We start from the raw sequence: 21352 nt of genomic DNA on the forward strand, positions 1-21352 counted from the left end.
TTGCAATCGTACTGAGGGCAAATGATAAGAATTTGTGCTTCCACAGTTTACACGCCCCAGAAATTATCCTTCCTAATTTTAATCCATCGTAAAACCAAAATAAGCCCCTGCAACTTTAGGTTTTTGATCCAGACAAAAAGCAACAAAAATAAAACATAGTAGCACTGTACGTATGTAGTTAGGACTTAAATTGTAGATGCTATGCTTTTAGTTCCCAAAAGAGCAAACAGCAGAAGTGGAAGTGCAACTTAATTCTCCCCGCTACCCAGTGAAGTGGAACCGAGACCCTGGTCAGCCTGATCAGACACCTGGGGAATTCTCACTCAGGCTGTGTGATGGCCATTTTCGCAGATATGAGTAACAGCGGTATCTCTCCTCTCACCTTACACTTGCGGTTATCTTAGTACTGTATTAATAAGGCTTCTGGACTTGCACATGGAGATTAATCCATCTTCTGACAACTATAAGTGAGGATCAGCTAGCACACATTCACTTACAGGCCCACTTGTGTATGCAAGCAATGACACTACCGATTTTCTCCCTTCCTAAACCACAAAACACTTAGACAAATCCAAGTCCCCACTCATGCGTACTCTCAAGCTGTTCCACACCCCTTTCAGAGCCCTTCCAGAGATGCATTATGGAAAAAAAAAAATAAATTAATCAACCTGTCCTATGTAGCCCAGATATCACTACAGGGAAGGCAATCAATAAACCTAGTCTGAAGTTCAGCTTACTTCTCGGCTTGGTTTTAAAATAAAATCTTGCCCTTTCTTCATGTTAGCCATTTTTTCAGCTCAGCTATAAAAATTACTCCCTGTTTTCACTTAGAGTGATAAAAATCAGAAAGCACAAAGACTAACTTTAGCGTGTGTGGGAGGAAGTTTCTCCCCCAACCCCTAGCTTTTTCAGTGCAACACAGCAACTTTCAGTTACCAAATGCAGCTCTACGGTCTTTTTGGCAATGATTAACTAAGATTTCTCAGTATGGTAGACAGATAGAAGTTTCTAAAACAGAACAGCCTCTGCTGTTTTAAAATGTATCATTACTATTTGCATTTCAAAGTGAAACCACTATCATAGTCTAATCCAACTTTATTAAAAACTCATAACAAGGTTATGTAGTATTACAAATTTATTTAGTTTCTTTGAAGTGATTTCTCAGCATTGAAAACTTAACACGTACAAAACAACTTCAACTTCTATGCATCAAAACCAACGTATGGATTTTTTAAGTTTAAAGGAAGTGCTGTGCTTTTTTTTTTTTTAAACATCTCATGAACCAAATAATTCTTCAGTTATAAAGCTGATAAAAATAAGTGATGTACCACCACATTTTTTTTCTTTAACATGTGAAATTCATTTCTTTGGGAAACAAGTTTGTTTTGTTTTTTTTTAAAAATTGTATCGTGAAAGATACAGACCTGAAAAAGGATAAACAATCATACACAAGGCAAACATTACACAGTAATTCAGACATTTTTATAAAGAGCTCTGGAAAAGTACCTAAAATAGTGATATTTATTTAGTATAAAATTTCAATAACAAAATATTGCTCATAATAAATAAGAAAACATGAGTTTCATTAATACTGTTCTCCCCTTAAAGCTCGCTTAGATATAACATGATCAGACCTGATCAAACTCAAATTTTTGTTTTTCCGCTGGATGAAGGAGGCAGGTTTACAGGCTCCAGGTCATTCTTTCTTAGAAACAATTTTATTATCACCAAAACACAGAATTCATTTCAAGGCTCATGCGTAGTTATGGGCAAAAAAATTCCCTAATATTACAGTAGATCTTAATATCTTAAATATTTGCCTTTTTTGTTTAAACCAAAGTGGAATAAGACTTCTCATTGATTACAAATGCAGAGAGGAAACTGCCCAAGTTTCCTCAAAAGCTTCTAAGTATCTCTGCAGCTGTACTTAATGGTTATCAAAGCTGTTAGTGAAAGTTAGCTCTATAGCAGGGTAGAAGTTCTGTCCCCTTTATATGGGGACATTTGATTTCATCCCTGCTCGTCCCATCTGTAGACACGGCAGTTTGGAGTAGTTCTTCAGCAGCTGCTCAATAGCAATATGGCGGACGTTGAGCTCTGAGGCCAGGGAGTCCTTTTCTTGGACTTGCTGCGTCAGCTCTTCAAACACATCTGCAAGAACATTATTAGGTTAATGCATTCGGTCTCTGCGCTTTCAGAGAGTTAAGCAGCAGTGCTGAACATTACTGCGACAGAGACACGGACATTTAAGTGGGCTCATGTGCAAGAACACCACTTTTTCTGGTTCCAGCACTGCTTGGTGTATGCATTGTAAACTGAACAGGATCACCAGTTTATAGTTTTAGGTGACTCGAGCCAAGGTGGATTAGTTTATAACTCAAAATGAAGTTGATTCCAGTCAAAAAACTTAAAGAAAATACTGTATTCAAGTGCCAGTTTGCAATGCCCAAGGAGGCTACATAACAAAAGCACCTAGAAGTGTCTTATTTTACGTGGAAACTTGATACACAGATTTCAGTTCAAAACTTAGCTGATAGTAAGGCCATTGCAATTCCTTTTTTTAAACAAGATCGTATTTATTACAACGCAACACAAACCCAAAACAAAGAGTACTGAAAAATTCTCACCCTGGATTTGCTTGAGCAGTTTTTCATTAAGTTGCTTTAACTCTCCAGGCGTCATCGTAGTCACTGTAACAATAAAATCTGTTATTACTATTGCTACCAAAGTCACATAAGCACCCCTAAGCAGACGCCCATTTTCTCAAATTGTCATAATTTGCAGCCTAATAATCAACAGATGTGTGGCAGTAAGTCAGAGGCAACATTACTTATCAGTCCTTTGTGGAAAGTTTGAAAATTCTCTTTTACATTACCTCAGAAGTGCATTATGCAGTAATGATGGAGGAAAAAACCAAAATCCGTTGTCGTGTTCAAAACAGCTTTATGTTCCCCCGTCCCAAAAATCAGAGAGATCAGAGAGATAAATTCCAAGTCACTAACTTCAGTTAGATAACTCCATAAACCAGGTCAAGCTTTCATAATTCCTGTTAACTGCTGTCCTGACTTATGTAATCCCAATTCATGACTCCAGAGGACAGGTGGTCAAACAGCAATGTATCATCTGTTTTGATTTATGACTTTAAGCCTACTAATTCACTACAAATGCAATATGAAGCATCACACAGCAGTTAAATGAAATCTCTTCATAAAAAAAGGTGCAGTGACTGAACTTTGCAAGGACAGGTTTGTTACTTTGTTAAAAAAATAGGAGCCTAAAGAAACTGATTCCAACTTTTTACAGTACCTCTTTCTCACTCTCTCTTCCAACATTCTAAGTTATTACCTTCTCTTTCATTACCTAATTCTCCACTGAATATTTTACCAGCTTGTGATCTTTCTCAGATCTTTTGAAATTCAGAAACCCTTTCCAACTGCTTTTCTCATCTAAAGATGTAAGAATGCATGTACCCCACTTCAAGGCCAAGCCCTGTTCCAAAAGCAGGATGGTAACTGCAGAGATCACTAGGAACTTACTCCTGACACATTTTATGTAGGCGAATTCCAGAGACACTACGATATCCTAGATTTTTCTAAATACTACTTCTAGTGACTTTCTTAAAGAATGGGAAAACATTTTCCACTGCTTTCAGTATCACTGCAGTCAAAGAAATTGCTCACGGCTACTGCTACAGCCTTTAAGAGGACATGGTGGCATTTTCTTTGCTCAGCAGAAGAAAAGAAAATGTAGTAAAATGCACAAGGAAGGTCTGCTGCTATTAAGAATGCTTAATTTTTTTATGTTGTTTCACAAGTTTGCTCTGCTACCTATTGCTTAGGGCAGCTGTCTGTAAAATGTAACTCAAGGCACCGTGCAAGTTCCATAAGACAGTTGTTTTCAGGAGCTTAGTAATATCCACCGGCAGGACTGTGCAACTGCCAGGACTGACACATTAAAGTGACTGCAATCAACTGTAACAGTATTTTTCTGCATAACTTAGGCATGTCCTGTATCACATTGGGCTATAACTAGCAGGAAATTTGAAAAAAAAAAAACCAAACAAAACCCTCACACCAACCGTAACCTCCACACTATTTGCTTAGCTGTGTAGCTGTTTTCTTCACAGGTTTTATAGTAACTCCAAACTGTTAAAAACTGCATTTCAGGCTGTGAATGAATGTCCTATGGGGACATTAAGTGGTCAAGAGATATTCCAAGGAATGCCCTTGCTTGCTACGTTGCGTGTAAATAGATATATACTTACGTTCTTCCCTGCTGTACTGAGGATGCCTTCTGTGAACACTGGTGAGTGAACCACCTTCAGCTTTTTCAGCTTTCTGGGCTTGGTTGTGATTAGACCACAGAACACTGCTGCAACAGAAGGTAGCACCTGTTTCTTGTAACACACCAAGTCTGAAATCGGTAGATTCTCTTTGTTCCAAAAGAGTTTGTGAGCAGCTTGAGATGCCTCCAGAATTCCCATCTATCCATTTTGCAGAGTATCTAGGTACTGGGGAGTCAAACTGTGGGAGTAATTTTCTATCAGTCTGATGTTTGAAGTTAAAAAGCTGGTGTTGGGATGTTTTTGAGCTTTCAGGATCAGAGTCTAAATCCTTGTTTTGTGCGTACTGTATGAACCAGTTAATTTTTTTGCTCAAGATATTTTTTACCTCTGCATATGGACTTTTAGAGAGCTTTGATCGCGGACAGTCCTGATTTGCTATTAAGTGGAATTTTTCAAAGCAGTCTCTGTGCCCCCTTAAAGATCTTGTATGTAGAAGATCCGATTTTGGTACTCCTGTGAAAGACAATAGAAAAAAGTTCACTTATTGTATATTCAACTAATTTTTCTAAATCTTTACTCACAAGCAACCAAGAAAACAATAGGAAAAAATCATTTAAGTTTTTAACAGTCTAATCACTGAAGTAAACCAGGATATGGGATACTCTACAATTTTTTTAAAATTGCACTCAGTCTTGAGTCTTTAGCATACGAAGTGTTTTGCACCCAGTGATCTCTAGTGCAGGATTTACAGATTACCTGCACGTGCCTCTTGGACAGTAACACAGTTGAAGCAAACTGCTAACTGTACATATTGCATCACTCCAATACTCAAGTGTGTAAACTGTAGAAGTAAAATAATCCCAGCTATATATCAGAAGGCTCTATAGAACAGAAGAGCATTTTGAGAGCAGCCATGCACGCTCCCATCTTCTATGGATAACGTTATGAGCCATCTGATCAGCAAATACTGCAGTGTCATCCAAGTGGTCAAACATAATTCAGATTTCAGTCTTAGTTTATTATTTCGCATCGGTACAAGCCTGTAGCCTAGCTAGAAAAGCAAGTTCTAATACTGTCAACACTTGCCAACATAAAACTGTCCTGAAATTAATTTCATGTAAGATGGATGTTTATTCTCCTCTTTGCTTGCCCTCCTTCAAAGACTACTCATATAGCTATAGCAGGTAACTTACTCAAACCTCAAAGCAATTGATAGTGATTGACATGTTAAAAAGGAACACAATCTGTGAAGATCTACAGTTGGTGAGTGAACACAGATGGTATGAGGAATGACTATTCCAGAAAGTTAATGGTACTCCAGTACAAAATTACTTTCTGCAACATCAGTGGTTATTTTTCTTCAGATTCACCTACGCAGTAGATTCAGTATCCAAGTCCAGAACACTGAACAGTTCAGCGTTTATCTCAACACCCAGTATACTACTTGGGAAGTACCCAATAAAATAAAAAAAAAACAAACAATTTTGGCAAAGAACTTCATCGTTGCAAATAAATATATCTGCGAACCACTAATTCAAAGTGCTCAATGCTTACTAAAGCCAGAATATTTAAATCAACATATGATAACGTAATTTGATCTTTGAAACTAGGCGACATGAACCAAGCCACAGACATTCCACCTTTTAGCACAGAAGGAAATAGAGAAAAGTGATTAAAATAAACAAAAAGCCATGAAATACAGCAGGTAACAAAATTTTATAATGGAGACTTTAACAAGCAGTTAGCAGAAAGCTAACAGAAAGCTAATGTTACAACAATTCTCAGTGATATCTGACTTAGCCTCTTAAATTCTTCTGGTAAACTTTAAGCCTCCCACCCCAAATTATTAATAAGTGATAAACTATTTTTTAAACAGATTTCTGCAAAATCCCAAACTGCTCTCAAAACTAAGATACAAAGGCAAAATTCTTAGTATGAAACTATTGAAAACAAATCTAAGCACTTAATTTTGATTACCTCACTCACTAGTAACTGGTATTTCAAGTTGGAGAGTTCAAACTTAGAGTAGCTGCTATAAATTTATGATTTTCCACTCTTTGGGCAGCCTTGAAACTCAAGAGCATTACTATTCTGGTTGAATTTGTAAGAGCATACACAAATTCTACGAGGCAAAATAACAAAAAGAGTGGAAAATGAAAGAGGACAGCAGTGCGACTTATTTTGTTCTTGGCAGCAGGGTAGAAAGGTAAGGTCATGAAAACAAGACATTCCTTCTGTCCACAAACTAAGTATTAGAACAAACCAAAAAGACATCCTAATCAGAGGCACCTTTTAAGAAGGAAGTTCCCAAGCAAAGTGCAAAGACAGGTATTGTCTTCATGGGTAGAGTCACAATTCTCACTCTACACCTCAAAATATCTTTCAACCTCTTTCAGCAAACAGACATTCACTAACTTTTCTTAAGCTTTACATTATCTACTGCCTACTTGCAAGGCTATTTTCCCTGTCTCTAAAGACTTAAAAAAACCCCAAAATAAACATTTCTAGTGGAAATAAGGAAAGACAAGTAATTTGTTTCCATCCCTTATGAGCACAGTTTAAATATAGCAAGTCTGCTTAACTCAAGTAGCATGAGAGAGACCCTTAAATCTTCAAGCCATCAAGGAAGAGCAAACACTGCCAATTGAAGTTACAAGGCATATATTCATAACATTGCAAACCCTACAAAAACAGACTGATTTGTTCAATGTTATTTGCTTTACCCAAGTGATTCTTCAACATGCTATACTGCTGATGCTCACAGTGCTTTCTTTTATAGAAAATGGCATCAGAACGGCTGAAAAACAAGTTTTACACAATTTTCTATTCAATAATGCTCAGGAACCCACCTAACAATTTGACCATAAGACGAATGTCTTCTGATCAGAGGACAAAGTAACCCTGTCTAAAACAGGATTCGGTGAAGATGTGGTGAAGAGGAGGAAAAAAAAACAACAAAAGAACTGCAGAAAGCAGTCAGTAAATCTGAGACAAATGCAGTTTTGCACAAACTGTTTCTAGTTCATGGCTGCTAATAGGCACTAACATCTGTTTTGCTCTCAGGATACCACCCTTCCCTCAACTCAAAAATCAAACATACCTAACTAGTTTTTACTTCTCCTTATTCTCCCCTCCTTTCCCTCCTTCCTTAAAACTAGGGGAAGAACCACTACACTGTTCCAATTAAAAACAGAAAAACCGAATCTTACAAGCGATGAAGTATTTCCAGAGCTGGTTCTAGAGGCATGGCCTCTTGCAGTTAGGTCCTCTGCCTAGTACATCTCAAGAAGCAGGTCAGACCGTTTCCTCTCATATATATACTATCACTTCTGGGGCAATCACAAAATAAACACCTGCACAATAAATTATAGAATACTGCAGTCTCACTTTAAAAAAATTCCCTTGGGGATTTCTGCTTCATGAGAACAACATGTTACTTGTCCAATAGGACACGGGTGTGAGACCGCACAAAACACACAATTTCAATTATACAAAAAAAGAACACGTCCAGCATGACTTTATGAAGCCCCATCTGATTTTTATGTCTAAGCCATAAGCTCAAGGTTACTCAAGTCTTTCCTTCTGGCATTTATCTTTTAAAAGAGTTCTGAACATTGTTAATTTCCCCACTCCAGAGGCATGCTGCTCAAAGAAATCTATTTTATCGGAACTCAGTAATATTGGGTATGCGTGAAATTGGCAACTATTACAGAAGAAAAGTAACCCGTTACTTCAAAAGTCTAAGTTTTGCTATTTATATGCCGCATATTAGCCATAATGTCACTATTTCCGAACATAGAACAAGTTATTACAAAACACTTCCAGTATACAAGAATAAACCCTCCCCCAAGACCAGAACGTACAGCCTTCCCCATCTATCACTCCACTGAAAAAACAAACAAAAAAAGCTATATCTAAATACTCTTCAATATAATTAGGAACAGAAAATGTGTAAAACCAAACCAGTTTTGTACAGAATTGCTAACAGACTTGCTTTAGCTTTCATGTAACTGGTTTGGAGTTCTACTGTAACAAACACATGCAAGAAAAAAACCCAAACCCTAAAACAACCCTCAATCTTTCTTTTGTACTAAGGTGACAATTAGTCCTTTTCTAGTGTTGTATTAATAGGTGAAGAAATTTGGAAGAAAATAAACTCCCTTGCGATCCAGCTGGTCCTCAGATGTCAGAGGGGCTGGGGGCAGCTGGGCTTAGATTAGGAGTGATACTCAATTCAGCACAGTTAGTCCGTGAGGGATCCACTAACAGGATGATCACTATTAGTCTAGTCGTGCCCAATAACTCTTCACGGCCAGATGCACTAATAGTGCGGTTTATTGAAGCAACAGAAATACAGGTTCTTATCAGACTGCTGGTGATAAGTACATTGTCTGCAAAGCATGTGCAAGTATAAAGCGCTAAACAATAAATTTCTATCTCTAAATTTCTGGGGGAATCACTTAGTATAACCAAGTGTTCAAGCCTTACCCAATAGGTGTCCCTATGGGGGGGAAGAGAGGTTCAGCCTGTCAGCTGATCCCAGTAGTCTGTGATGGTATTTTCTTTAACATCCTTCTCTCTTGGGGTCTTTTTTATACTACTTCAGGTACAGGTGGAGCTTGAGTGACTCTAGTCATACATACTTTCATTATTTATTGGTGTAGAAATTTCTCAGTCTATACCTTTAAATCAAATTAAGAGAAATTCAGAGCGCATGCTCAGTGAGGGGTGGTTGTCCCTTGGAGGCAGGTAACTTTGGGATGGAGGTGCGCATTTTAGTATTATAATGAAGTTATAGTGAGCAAACTTCACCCACAGCGCACAATGTTACTGTGCTAGTCCAGACATGGTCCCATGGTTTCATCCAGCCCCCCGATCTGCAGTGATTTATGGATGACTTTGGTCATGAAGCCTTTACTTTACTCCCTCCTCCAGTTATCTCCCTTAGATTAGGACACTTGGCTCCCCCAGCGTTCCTAACATCTAAGAATGCATGTGATGTTGCTTAGGGGACAATCACTGAACCAATTTCCAGCACACCAACTGCAATCCGCTCTGGAAGTTAACTTTTACGAAATGCTGATTAACTTTAGCCTCAATAATTTCAACCTCAGTAGTCTCACCCCCAGTAATCATTCCACACCTATACAGAAGACGTGAACAACATCAGCCTCTAACCTTCTGGAATTGCATCCCAAGAGCTAAGCATTCACAGCAGCTGCTGTGCCAGCACAAACTAGCAATGACGTACCAGTATTACAGCAAGTAAGAGTACATTTCTTTGACACAAATCCTTCTGTTGTGCACAATACCACCAGCTTTATGAGGTGGAAAAGATGCCTATTTCTTTTTGGTAAGGCTTACTACTCCACTCAGACTACTTCATATTTTTCCCTTTATCGCAATTGCAGAAAAATCTACCAGCTGGCAAACTGGCATGGATCAAACACATGATAAAGATGATTCAGTTTTAGAAGACACACTACTTTATTCAACACTATACACAAAGAGACAAATAAAGCAAGGTAAGACTTCTGTACATTACAAGAAGTAATACCATAATTTTGATAAATAGCTATTGCCAGTTCTGGGGGTTTTCACAGGGTTTCAGTTCTGTCCTAATGTTCCCATTTGCTAATATTCATGACTTGAATAACTAGCCAAAAAAATGAGAAGATTGAGATGAATCATAAAGCCATCAACTTTTTTTCTACGTTTGTAGGTATGTGTACATTTGCTCCTTCTCTTACTTTCCAAGAACAGGATTGCAGACTATGTTCAAGTATGTCCTACCATTCATACTTATTTTTTTCAGGGAAGGAAAAAAACAAACCTCAAAAAGACCACAACCATCCAGAGCAGGAAAGTTTCATCTGCAGGGGGAAAAAAAAAAAATCCACTAAAATTCAGTAACATCTAGCAGACCATATCTAACTAACCTAAGACAGCAGATGCTCTCAGGAAACAAGCTCACGCCAGAGGTCATTTCTCAAGTGAACAAGATTCACAGGATGATGCCAAACCTCAAGACAAATCATATAAGAATTAAGTGTTTGCCATCCATTATTTCCTTCTGATTCTGGTAACTCATGTGTCCTGCATAAAATATGAATGGTATCACTTTACTCAGCAATACATTTGTACGTTGAGCACTTCTAAGAACATGGCTGCTTATTTAGGAGCCTAATATTTAGGCAAAAGATTTTTTTTTAAAAATATTTCAATTTGTAAGCTATGCAAGGCAGAAACTCTTCCTCTAAACTGGTACAGTTCTCAACATAATGAGCCCTAATCCACTCCTGCAAGAGAATTTTGTAAATTAAATAACTAGCAAATAGGCAATTTATAAAGTAGTACACATTTTTGTAACTTAGTTATTTGTAAGTGCAAAGTAGCAGAGAACATGGAGAATATTTACCATATAAAATGGGGTAGAATTTATTGAGATGTAATTACACACGTGGTTAAAGCATTTGTACTTGAAAATAAATCAGTTTCCATAATATTAATGTCTGTGGGTTTTTTTTTAAAGGGAATCTGTCTGCAAAGACTTTATTTCTGCCTTCGCAACTGATTCTTTGAGTACTATGTATAACTCTTCTTCATGATAAAGATACAGAACTAAGTTGAAATGTTTGCTCACATTTACATATAAAGCTGGCTAGAAGAGATGTCTTATTTGGAGATTATAATAATAATGAACAAGTTCAATTCATAACGAATGATTTTGAATACCTAGACTACTTCACATCCCTTCACAATCAAACATTCTCATTAAAGAAAAAATAATTAGTCTGCTTGCTTATCTTCCACATTGTTTTTTTCATTTGTTTTCATATCCCTTTTTAAAAAACCTTATTTGGTCTTTCAGCTCCATCAGTTGAAAATAATGTTAAAGAAAGCCTGCCTTCTTAGCAATGCTGAAAACTAATTGTTTTTGCAGTGGTGAATAACCATAGCTTAAGTAACTGAAGAGGAAAAAAACCCAGAATTTAAGATGAAGTGAAGTAAAATTTACAAGAATACTTCTAGACACATGAACAGCCAGTTATGTTTGTACTATGACATTCGTTAATTAAATCCATATTAAAGTCCCTTTAAAGAATTTACAAATACTTATGGGTAAGATTTATACCTGACCATAGAGAAAGGAAAAGTTGCCTCCTTCTTATTGAATGGGATTTTATAGGGTTTCCATTTTTGGGTTATCAAATACAAAATTCAGTTGGTACTGAGGGCTTTGCAGGAAGTGATACTACATTTGAGGAGTTTATAGAAGGTTTCAGTGAGGAAAAAGGAAAGCTTAATTTCAGAAGGAAACAGTGTGGCTTTCCAGCAGGGTATATTTACCAAAAATATTGTTAGCGTGACTGTGGAAAAACATTTATGTGTTGAAATTAGCAAGCAACAAGGAAGGACTTGCCTACAGTACTGATTTTACACTGAGAGGGATACATTAGTGACAAATCTCAATGTAGCTTGACATGAATGATTTGAAATTTGGCCTCAAGTTGCATCAAATCTAAACCTCCCCTGATATTAGGAAAAATTTATTCACTGAAAGAGTGGTCAACCATTGGAACAGGTGATGGTTGGACTTGATGATCTTAGAAGTCTTTTCCAACTGTAATGATTCTATGATTCTATACTAGCATCAACCACATTTATGGAAGTATATGTATGGTGAAGGACAATTAAAGGAAAGTGAATGCACTTCACAATACAAATCTGTATAGTACTGGCAACATGGGTGAAGTTATTTGTATAAGTCACAACACTTAGGAAAGGTCCACCTCTAGTTTTAGCTAGTTGTGGAGACTGCCTTCATAGCCAGTGAAGAAACGCTTCGACACAACTCACCTCATCCTAGTTAACTCTAGAAACATTTGTGATAGGCACATATGCTTTTTCCTTTAACCCTATAAGCAAGCAAGAATCCTTGTGACAAGCTCCAGTCTGTGGCTACCTACTTTAAGAACCCTGTCTTTCACTACAAATTCCAGCTGCTCCTCCCCGCAGCTGGCCACCTTACACACATACAATATTGCTCTTGAAACAGGGATGTTTAGCCACCTCATGAAACAGCTCCTGAACAGCTTCCAGTGTCCACTCAGAACATTAAGATAAGACAAGCTCAAGTTTGGTTTACTTAGTGTACAGGGCTAAGGCCTGCAGCAGACGGAAATGCTTCACAAGATATTAAATGTTCATGTTCATCTATTTTAAGCCACTACTGCATATTAGTCTGCTCATTAAGACTGCTGAAAGAGATATAAAAGAAAAGCAGATCCCAAGACCTGTTCAAAATTCATTAAATAAAACCAGCCCATGATGACCTAATACAGCAAGTCATTCACACATCTAAGCGACAGGGGTGGGCAAAACTGATATTCCTCAGTTGTACAATTCTGCCAGCACTGAAAAATGGGATCAGAGATATTATCTCCACTACATCTGCCTGACAAGACTTAAAGCCAATGCCTATTTTTAAGTGTATGCATGCAATTTCATTTGAGTTAAATCTTGTGATTTATTAGATTGGCTAGAAGGAAAATGCCAGTGCCATTCATTAACCTCCAAAACTAGACACATGGTAAAGACTAGATATTATCTTGTTCATAAATTAAAGTTCTCTCCTCACTTTCAGATGATAAAGCCAGTGCACTCTGTACATCAGGTGTGTACACAAATCATCTCCCACTGCATTTCTATTAGCCCATTTGTATTTTAGCACATAGCAAAGACATCCTGTAAGACAGGACAGAGATCCAACTGACCCGTTAAACACTTTCAAAATTAATGTTCCCTATGAACTACTTTACTAAGAAGAGAGTTTACTGCTGTATTAGACAAGCCAACACATTCTGATGAATATGCTACTACAAGAACTACTATCTTAAAGCTCACTTTGAAAAAATCAATTAAACCAACCTAGAAGAGAGTAGAAGCCATGAGACAGTATTTCTGCATTCTGGATGATGCCAGGTAAGTAACATAACTGCTCAATTTACTTGTTCACATGTACAAACCTCCAAATCTACACATACAGAATTCAAAAATGTACTTTTAGAACTAGCCACACAGCTCTACTATTACTGAGCAGTACTTATATGGCACTTAGAAGATCAAGAATAGCATCTCAAACTATGTTTGGACTTGAATTTGTAGTTAACTGGTTTACTGGAAACTGCAGCTAGTTCCACAAGTCTGTTCAAGTCTGCAGAAATGAGTCATACCCCTGGACTGCAAATGTTACCTTGAAACAAGTTCTCATCTGTCGAGCCTAAAGGGCAATGTTGAAACTTTTTAGCCTTTGTTGCCAGAATAATATACTGTATTGGTTATTTCATTAACATTGAAAAAATTAAGGATGTGTAATATTTTGGAACAGAATTAAATTAAAGCAGCAGTGTCTAATCCTTTCAGCTACACCTTACATGCTATTTAATTTCAGTGGGATATTCTTCTGTAGGGTGTCAGAAGGAAAAAGTGAACTTTGAGTGCTTACAGCTTTTTTTTTTTTTAAAAAAAGTGGTTGAGTTGTTAAGATGAACACAAAGAACACAGAATGAGGATATCACATAAGGTGTTATAGACTTTAACAGGAAAAAGTTATGCCATAAGATATATTTGTCTATAGCACCTTTGTTTCAGCCTGGAGACTGGGATGCACCAACCTGATGCTGAAATTGCCTCAGACACTGTATCAGCACTTTAAAGGACCATGGAAATGTAACTATCTTAACATAAATCATGGGAATAGATGCCCAGTACTTATAGTATCTCTTCTTTTACATTACAAGACCTGGGATACAGACTGGCATTTGCTATTCAGCTGCCGTTCAGCTCTAAACAGAAATGGAAGCAAGCCAGTTTGCTTGTCAGCTAGCATTCTCTAAGATGTTATTGTAGTTAGCAGCATCAGATAAGCAAAAAGGAGTGACTAAAAATCAGTTCAAACAATCAGATTTTCCCCTTCTATTATGGTTTTGTCTCCATTACAAACCTTGAATTTCAGGAAACTTGGATTTTTTAAGTAATTCTGCATTAAGGCATACCAGCACAAAACCAGGTTAAGATAGACACATTATCTATGACAAATAACGTAAAGCTAAACCATAATTATTACAGACTTTCAACTTTGAGACCTTCAGAGACAAGCCTGACATTTGAACAAACACGTTCAAGTACGAAGTTCCTGAAGCTGGGATTTCCACAGGCATTGTCCACAGGATCACAAAGCCTGCATTAACACAGGACGCATCTGCATTGCACAGTGCATTCCCGCATGAGGGTATCTAAACAACTGTAAGCAGCACCACAGGCAGCACAACCGCTTCGCACTCTAGCTGCCTCTGCGTGCTCTGCGAAACACAGGCTAGATGTCTACAGCCTCCTCGCAGGAGAATTAGAGCACAGCCACGCATCTCCTCACGGCACCGCGTTCTTATGTGGCAACCCTAAAACTGCAGTTTCAAAGCAGCTTGTAGGGACACCATATTCAGGCAGAGGGGTTTGTTTTGTTGATATATACACATACAGACAGCTTGTACACATACACACTCATTTTTGTGTGTTCATTCATATATTTTCCCCCCACCTTCTAGTAACAACTGCAGATCTGTTGTAACTATTACACATTTGCTACCAGAGTTCAGTTAATAATTTTCCCATATTATAATGAAATTAAAAAGGAGAAGAGATTTGCCTCAAACTAGCATACAACACATGATTTCCGGGCTTATGCAATCTAGTTATACACAGTTTCCTATTTCAATCCACAGATTACTACTGTGACACCTACTCAGAAAAACAGAACAGCACACAACAATCTCTGCTGATGTTCACTTTGCCTGCACAAGGCAAACAAAAGCCCACAAACTCCAGCAGACCCACACCACCAGGATATTCTAAACTCCATCTAGAACTTTAAAATCACTGTATAGAATCAGCTTCATTTCTCAAAATGTTAGTTTAGTATTTCATATGTAAGTACTTTGCCTATCTTAAAGTTCAAGAATCATGTTAGTATTCCGTTGCACTAAATTGCCCAGTAACGATCCCTCAGACACAAAAGCTAGCTTTGCAATGAAAGTATTTATGTGCTGTTTAGTCCGCGCAGCTTCCCTGAGCAGGAATCATCAAACTAAGTGAGCTGAAACAGCAAATGCAACAGGGACAAAAATACTGTCCTTTCAGGACACACCACCTCCCCCCACCCTGTTAAGACTGAAGATGAGCACTACTAAACTCTAAGGACATCACTCTTCTCCTGTGCAAGAAAGGTTGATGACATGTAATAGGAGAAAGTTTAACCCTGCATCTTGGCTTTCTGTTTATTGTGTATGCCCATTTTCCTTTCTCCCCTCCCTCTGCTACCTTCTCTTTCAGTCAATTTCAGAGAAACAGACCCTATAATCCATATATATCACTCCTGAATAAATTCTGGGACAGGCACAACAGCTTGAACTCCAAACTGTACTCAAACCAGTGGTTTATGTGAATTAAGGCAAATTAGTAAGAATAATAATCACATTTCAGGCTAAACTATCATTTTATTTCATTGAAAGACTAAAAATCTAGTATTAGAAGCAATTGATGGAGACTTCATCTCTGATAAAAAACATAAAGGTTTTATGACATGGTAACTAATTTCTTCATTCAGAAACTCAGCACTTATTTAATTAAGGCAGACCACAGATTAAGCTTTCTGTATAGCAGTCTTCTCTATAAAGGACTATAAGAATAACTTGATTTTTTGTTTTGGCGGGTTTGTTTTTTTTCTTTTTTTCTTTTTTAAAATTATGTATCATTACCAAGCTATTGTCCAAACATAACAAAGGTTACAAAAAACCACCCCAGTGTCAGAAAGGTAAAGGCTGAGACATATCACAGCACTGATCCAGGAAGAAGTCTGTTAAGTCATTACAGATGGGGATAGTCTTTGATTTGCTTATTTCTAATTACTCATCTTACTTAACCAAGACGATCAACAACATTACCATCTACAGACACGCAAACTTGTACAGCTGGTGAACTCACAGATGTCAGAAGACACAAAGACTCACCAATACTAAACTATAATGTAATTAAGTGCAGCTGAATAAATTATATTTCTGCAGCATTTTGTTTATATACATTTGAAAGTCTGCCTCAGAGTGGGTTCAGGTGGTAAAGCCTTGGGCTAGATCAGTTTCAAGCCTGTGGATTTACCATAGGCAGCTTTAAGCAATCAGATGCTGGCACAAAGGGAACCGGAATTGTTCTCATGAGTTTTGTTACAGCACTAGAATATGACACCCTTTTAAAAAAAGGAAATTGGGAAGCCTACTTCCCTCATTTCGTACATAGAATCACCTAGGTAGGAAGAGACCTTGAAGATCGAGTCCAACCGTAAACCCAGCACTGCCAAGTCCACCACTTGCCCTTGCACACGCATCTGCAACACAGTCCCGTCTATCCTGACCCACCTCCTAGCGAGGACTGGATGCTTAGGAAAGATGAAGGAAGTGCTACACATTCCTCTTAAGTCAGACAGCACTTAACACATGGAAGTTAACAGGGTGCTGCAAACAGTGGGAGTACTTAAACATCCTGCAAGATGCTGAGCTGTGACTAATAGCCTGTTCTTGAACAGCAGCTATTTCCTACTTCGCTGAGGGAGAAGTTATGCGTGCACATTAACACTCAAAACGAGCAAGCCTTAAGCACTGTCCTAGCTGTTGTACAAATATCTTCTTAGAATAGCCTATTTCACTTCCTGAATTACTTCAAGATATGTATGTACATGTTTTAATTGCTTGGGTTTTTAAATACGATGTTAAATAAAAAGGCAAACTATTAGTGAGAATGACACTTATTTGCCAGCGTGGGATAGCACATCTACAGAGTTGATACAACTTCCAGTTGATTCTGTTCAACAAGTACCTATGTTATAATGCATCTGAACTTCATTAAAATATAAGCAGGGGGTTAGTATGAAAACATCTAGTTTAACATTCTGAGTTAGTGACTTATCCATTTCATTCCCTACCCAGAGCTGCCAAAAGATTGTTATTTTAAACGTGTATAAATCATAGTCTTTGTCACAGAAAAATACAGGAATGTAATAGGTACATCAAAAGTAGGAAGAGTGTGACCATGGATATGGTAAAGGGCTGGTTCACATCGTGGTTCAGCTAAGACGTGTTGTAATGATTCTTCATAAAGTCACTTACACAACCCACTGCCACCCATAAGCCTCCTCTCCCTATGAAAGCAACAGAGTATCAGAAATTGAAGCATTTTGATGCTATAATGATTTAAGATAATGCTTTTTACCTACTATGCAAAACAAAAATTGAAGAACATAACTGGTCATGTAATTTCACGTGAGCTTTCATCGGTGTTCTGTTCAGGTAGTCTTTTAAAATCAACCAAAAATTTAGAAGATTATGCAAATTAGTCTGCTGCACAGATCAAGTCTTTACTACTATCAAGTCTACTTAGAGTTCCAGAGAAAGTGTTCCAGCTACAACACACCATCATTTCGTAAAGTAATATCCATAACAAGTAACTCTGACAAATCCACAACTTACCTCAAACAATGGGGCACAGAAACCATCCAGCAATTTTCTAATGCATCCTGTTCTATTTGTTTCAACACTTCCAAAACATAAGACTCTGAATGTAATCAAAGTACTTAATTTTCATTATAGCCATGTTTTTTTCTCATTTTAAAATCTAGCAAGAGAAACATCTTACTCCACTTCATACTGGGAACCATAAGCCTATCATTTTAAAGCAGTGAGAAAACTCAAGCAGACTGACAGATTGTCTTAGCTTAGAGAGTTGCTCTGAGTTTTATCAAAAAGTGCAAATGCACAAGCATGTCTCTTCTAAACAAAAGCATAAAGCATGCAAATTACTACTGATGTATGAAAGTATCATTCAGATTAAAATATATTGGTTCTAGTAGCAAAGACCTTAAAGGCATCACTTTTTTAAAAAAAAGATCAAAGCACAGTACTAAGTATTTAAGAGTGATTCCAGTTTGCTAATGCATTTTTCAGATTTCTGTAAGGTAAGAACAAAATTTTATTACTACACATGCATTAAAAGTCAGATGCACAACAGAAACAGTGTATGGGACACATAATCTTACAGCCCCCTATATTCCAGTCACTTTCATGCTTCTAGGGTTCAGAATAAGCAACTAGATCACTGAGTACAGCGCTTGTATCTCACAGTGGATTACCCTCAGAAAGACTTGATCTCAAGACCCTTAGTGTACTCATATATATATATATATATATATATATATGTAATCAGAGACACAATTAGTTTTACTGTCATCAGGAAATGGGACTATTCATATAACAGCATTAAGATCTTCATATTCAATTACCCCATACCAATACAGATTACTCTAGACAGTCAAATTCACAGGCAATTGACAAATACCACTTTATATAACTGAAACAAATTACTTGGTTACCCCAAAAGTCAAGCAACAATATTTATACTTAAAAAAAAATAAATCCTTATTTGACTTAAAAAGGGGAAGTAACTAATCTATTGCTCATTCATCCCCAACACTTAATTCACACATGAAGAGAAGCAACAAGATGAGTAAATTCTTTAGCAAAACAAGGTTTGAAATTCTAAAAATACCATTTTGGAGGCCAAATGGACACTTACAAGATTAGTCTTTTAGAAGACGGACAAAATTCCTGCTTTATAATTTGCAAACTTTAAGCAGCTTTGACAGTGAACCCAGATTTATCATATTACATGTACTAACACCTTATGAAAGCAAAAATAAATAACCTTCTGATTGTTCCTAATAAAAGTGAAACATTCGCCTGCTTGCAAAAAAAACCCGTATTATGCTTTACAGCTTGCAATTCAAGTAGGTTTTATACATAGATCCCTCTAACTATTGAACAAAAACCCTGAACAAAGGCAGAACAAAAACTCCTTCCAATCACAATTGACACCAGAGGTCTAAGATCAGAAGGCGAAATTAACACCAGGACATTTCAGAAGCCCTTGAAAGGGAAGTACACCTAGAGGAGCAGGCGCTAGTGCACCTAGGGCACCCACCTTTACTGGAAATAAGCTATTCAGAAACCTAACAAACTAGTTTGACCAGCAATAAAACTTTGTAAATACACATGTTTTCAAAGCTAAGCCTTTATGAAACCTTTCAGATAAGCTCAACCCGCGTTCAGCTCTAAGCTAAGCACTCTGCGAAGTTTGTGCAAGACGACTCCTACTAAAACCTTACCGTCGATGTTCAGCTCAAAACAGACGTGGCAGAATGAGAGCGTTTCCTTCTCGGTCCCCAGCTTGCAGACGCTGCAGACGTTGTCATCGTCCAGGTCGATGCTCACAAACTGCTCCTCGTTCATAGTGCCCTGGGGGGGGAAGGGGGGAGGGAGGGGGCGATAAGGGACGGGACCGTTACTTCAAGTCCCACCGAGGCGAAGCACCGGTCACCCCGCGCCCGGGGAGCCGGGCGGCACCGGCCCCTCGCCGAGAGCCCCGGGCCCGGCCAGCCCCGACGGGCGGGCCGAGGGGGAAGGGGGGACGCAGCGTCCCGGCGAAGTTCCCGCCTCAGAGGGCGCGGGGGTCTGGGCGGCGCGGGGAGCGGCCGGGCCGCACGGTAGGGACCGGTGCCGGCAGGGACCGAGCCTTCCTGCCGTCTCCCCTCCTCTCTCCCCCGGACGCTGCCCCGTCCCGTCCCGTCCCGCTCCCCCCCCCCCCCCGCCCCACCCTCAGGCTCCCCACACTCCCCGCTGCTCCGCGCACCGGCGGCGCGAGCGCCCCGCCACCGCCGGGGCGGCCCCGGCCCCGGCCCCGGCCCCGCTCACCGCCGTGCCGCGCCGCGCCGCTGCCGCCTGCCCCAGCGCCGCGCTCCACTATTGTTCGGGCGCCTCCGCCGCCGCCGCCGCCGCCAGAGCTGGGCGCCAAGCACCGCCCGCCGCTTCCGGCCGAGCCCACGGCTGCTGGGGGAGGCGGGGGACCCCGGAGCGGCGCTCCGCCGCACCCGGCGGTCGGCCCCGCCCCGCGGCGGAGCAAAGGAGAGCGGCGAGACGGGAGAAACCTATGGCTACCGCCGCCACTCTCCGCCGTGCGGCCGGCGGCCGCCCTCCTCCCCGGCGGCACCCCCCTCCCCGGCAGTGGTTGGGCTCTCCCGGGGCGGTTCCACCCTGCCCCCGACGGGGAGCGGAGGCGGGGCGGGGGCGGAGAAGTCCGGCCTGGCCCGCCCCCGCCCCGCCCCGCCCCGCCCCGCCCCGCGCAGTCCCGGGGAGCCGGCGGGTGGCCCCAAGCGGTGCGTGGGAGTTCAGGTCTCGTTTGGGGGCCTTAATTCCGCCGTTATCCCAGCGCACAGTGACGTTTAATCAGCTGGCGACACGTAATACGGAGTACGCTTGGGGTTCGTGTTGGTTCGGTTTCTCGAGAAGTGCCCAATTCGTCTGCGTGTGGGAGTTGAGCGCAGGGAGGGTTTGCTGAGTGGCGGGGGTGGGGGGGGGAACGCGGCCCGGCCTCGGCGCCACGCGTGTGGGCAGAGCTGGCGAGCCCGGGCTGAACGTTAGCTGTGCCCTTCCGCGGCTCAGGGTGGGGCTGCGCTTACCCGAGCTTTCTAGGGCATAACAATTGCTCCTCAGGGGCTGTTGTTATTTTTCCCTTCGCGTACCTACGGAGGAGAGGAAGAAAAACTTTTAACTGTTGAACGGGATTAAAAGTTAGTGCGCATGAAACGAAAAAAGAGGAGGAGGAGGAGGAGAAAGGAGAATGTGCTTAAAGAGAGCAACAGGCTTAAAGTCCCAAGTATAGATATTCGACGTGATGGAGGATACCGAGTACGGTCTCCAAGTATGAGCTGAATGGAAAGTAAAACCACGCCAGGTCTGTGCTTGCGCTGCGCAGATAAAGCCACAGCTGCTAGATCGTATCGTCTTGGGAATTCCTGCAACTGACGGAAATTACGTACTACGCATTCCTACGTGTCAGAGTGGGATTATTTATGAAAGGGCAAAGTAATCTGCCAGAATCTCCTCTGTCGAAACATGTCTCTCTACA

General features: G+C 39.9%; 1 protein-coding gene across 1 annotated transcript; it reads right to left on the minus strand.

Moving 5' to 3' along the window:
* Positions 1 to 1117: 1117 nt before the first annotated feature.
* Positions 1118 to 20454, minus strand: C1H21orf91 (chromosome 1 C21orf91 homolog). Its single transcript, XM_064470049.1, has 5 exons — positions 20140 to 20454; positions 19554 to 19683; positions 4265 to 4798; positions 2628 to 2690; positions 1118 to 2151 (listed from the first exon to the last, which is right to left on the minus strand). The coding sequence occupies exons 2-5, from the start codon at positions 19675 to 19677 to the stop codon at positions 1991 to 1993; spliced, it is 882 nt and encodes a 293-aa protein (XP_064326119.1). The 5' UTR covers positions 19678 to 19683; positions 20140 to 20454; the 3' UTR covers positions 1118 to 1990.
* Between the last annotated feature and the right edge of the window lie 898 nt (positions 20455 to 21352).

This window comes from Phalacrocorax carbo, chromosome 1 (genome assembly GCF_963921805.1).
Source record: "Phalacrocorax carbo chromosome 1, bPhaCar2.1, whole genome shotgun sequence".
In the NCBI taxonomy this organism is placed as follows: domain Eukaryota; kingdom Metazoa; phylum Chordata; class Aves; order Suliformes; family Phalacrocoracidae; genus Phalacrocorax; species Phalacrocorax carbo.

Bases quoted from the DNA above. Each gene is read 5' to 3' on its own strand.
- C1H21orf91 (XM_064470049.1), bottom strand. From the start codon at position 19,677: ATGAACGAGGAGCAGTTTGTGAGCATCGACCTGGACGATGACAACGTC. The intron at 2,691-4,264 runs GTAAGTATATAT...TTATTGTTACAG, and splicing joins TCAGTACAGCAGGGAAGAAC to TGACTACGATGACGCCTGGA. The intron at 2,152-2,627 runs GTGAGAATTTTT...ATGTTCTTGCAG, and splicing joins ACTGCTCAAGCAAATCCAGG to ATGTGTTTGAAGAGCTGACG.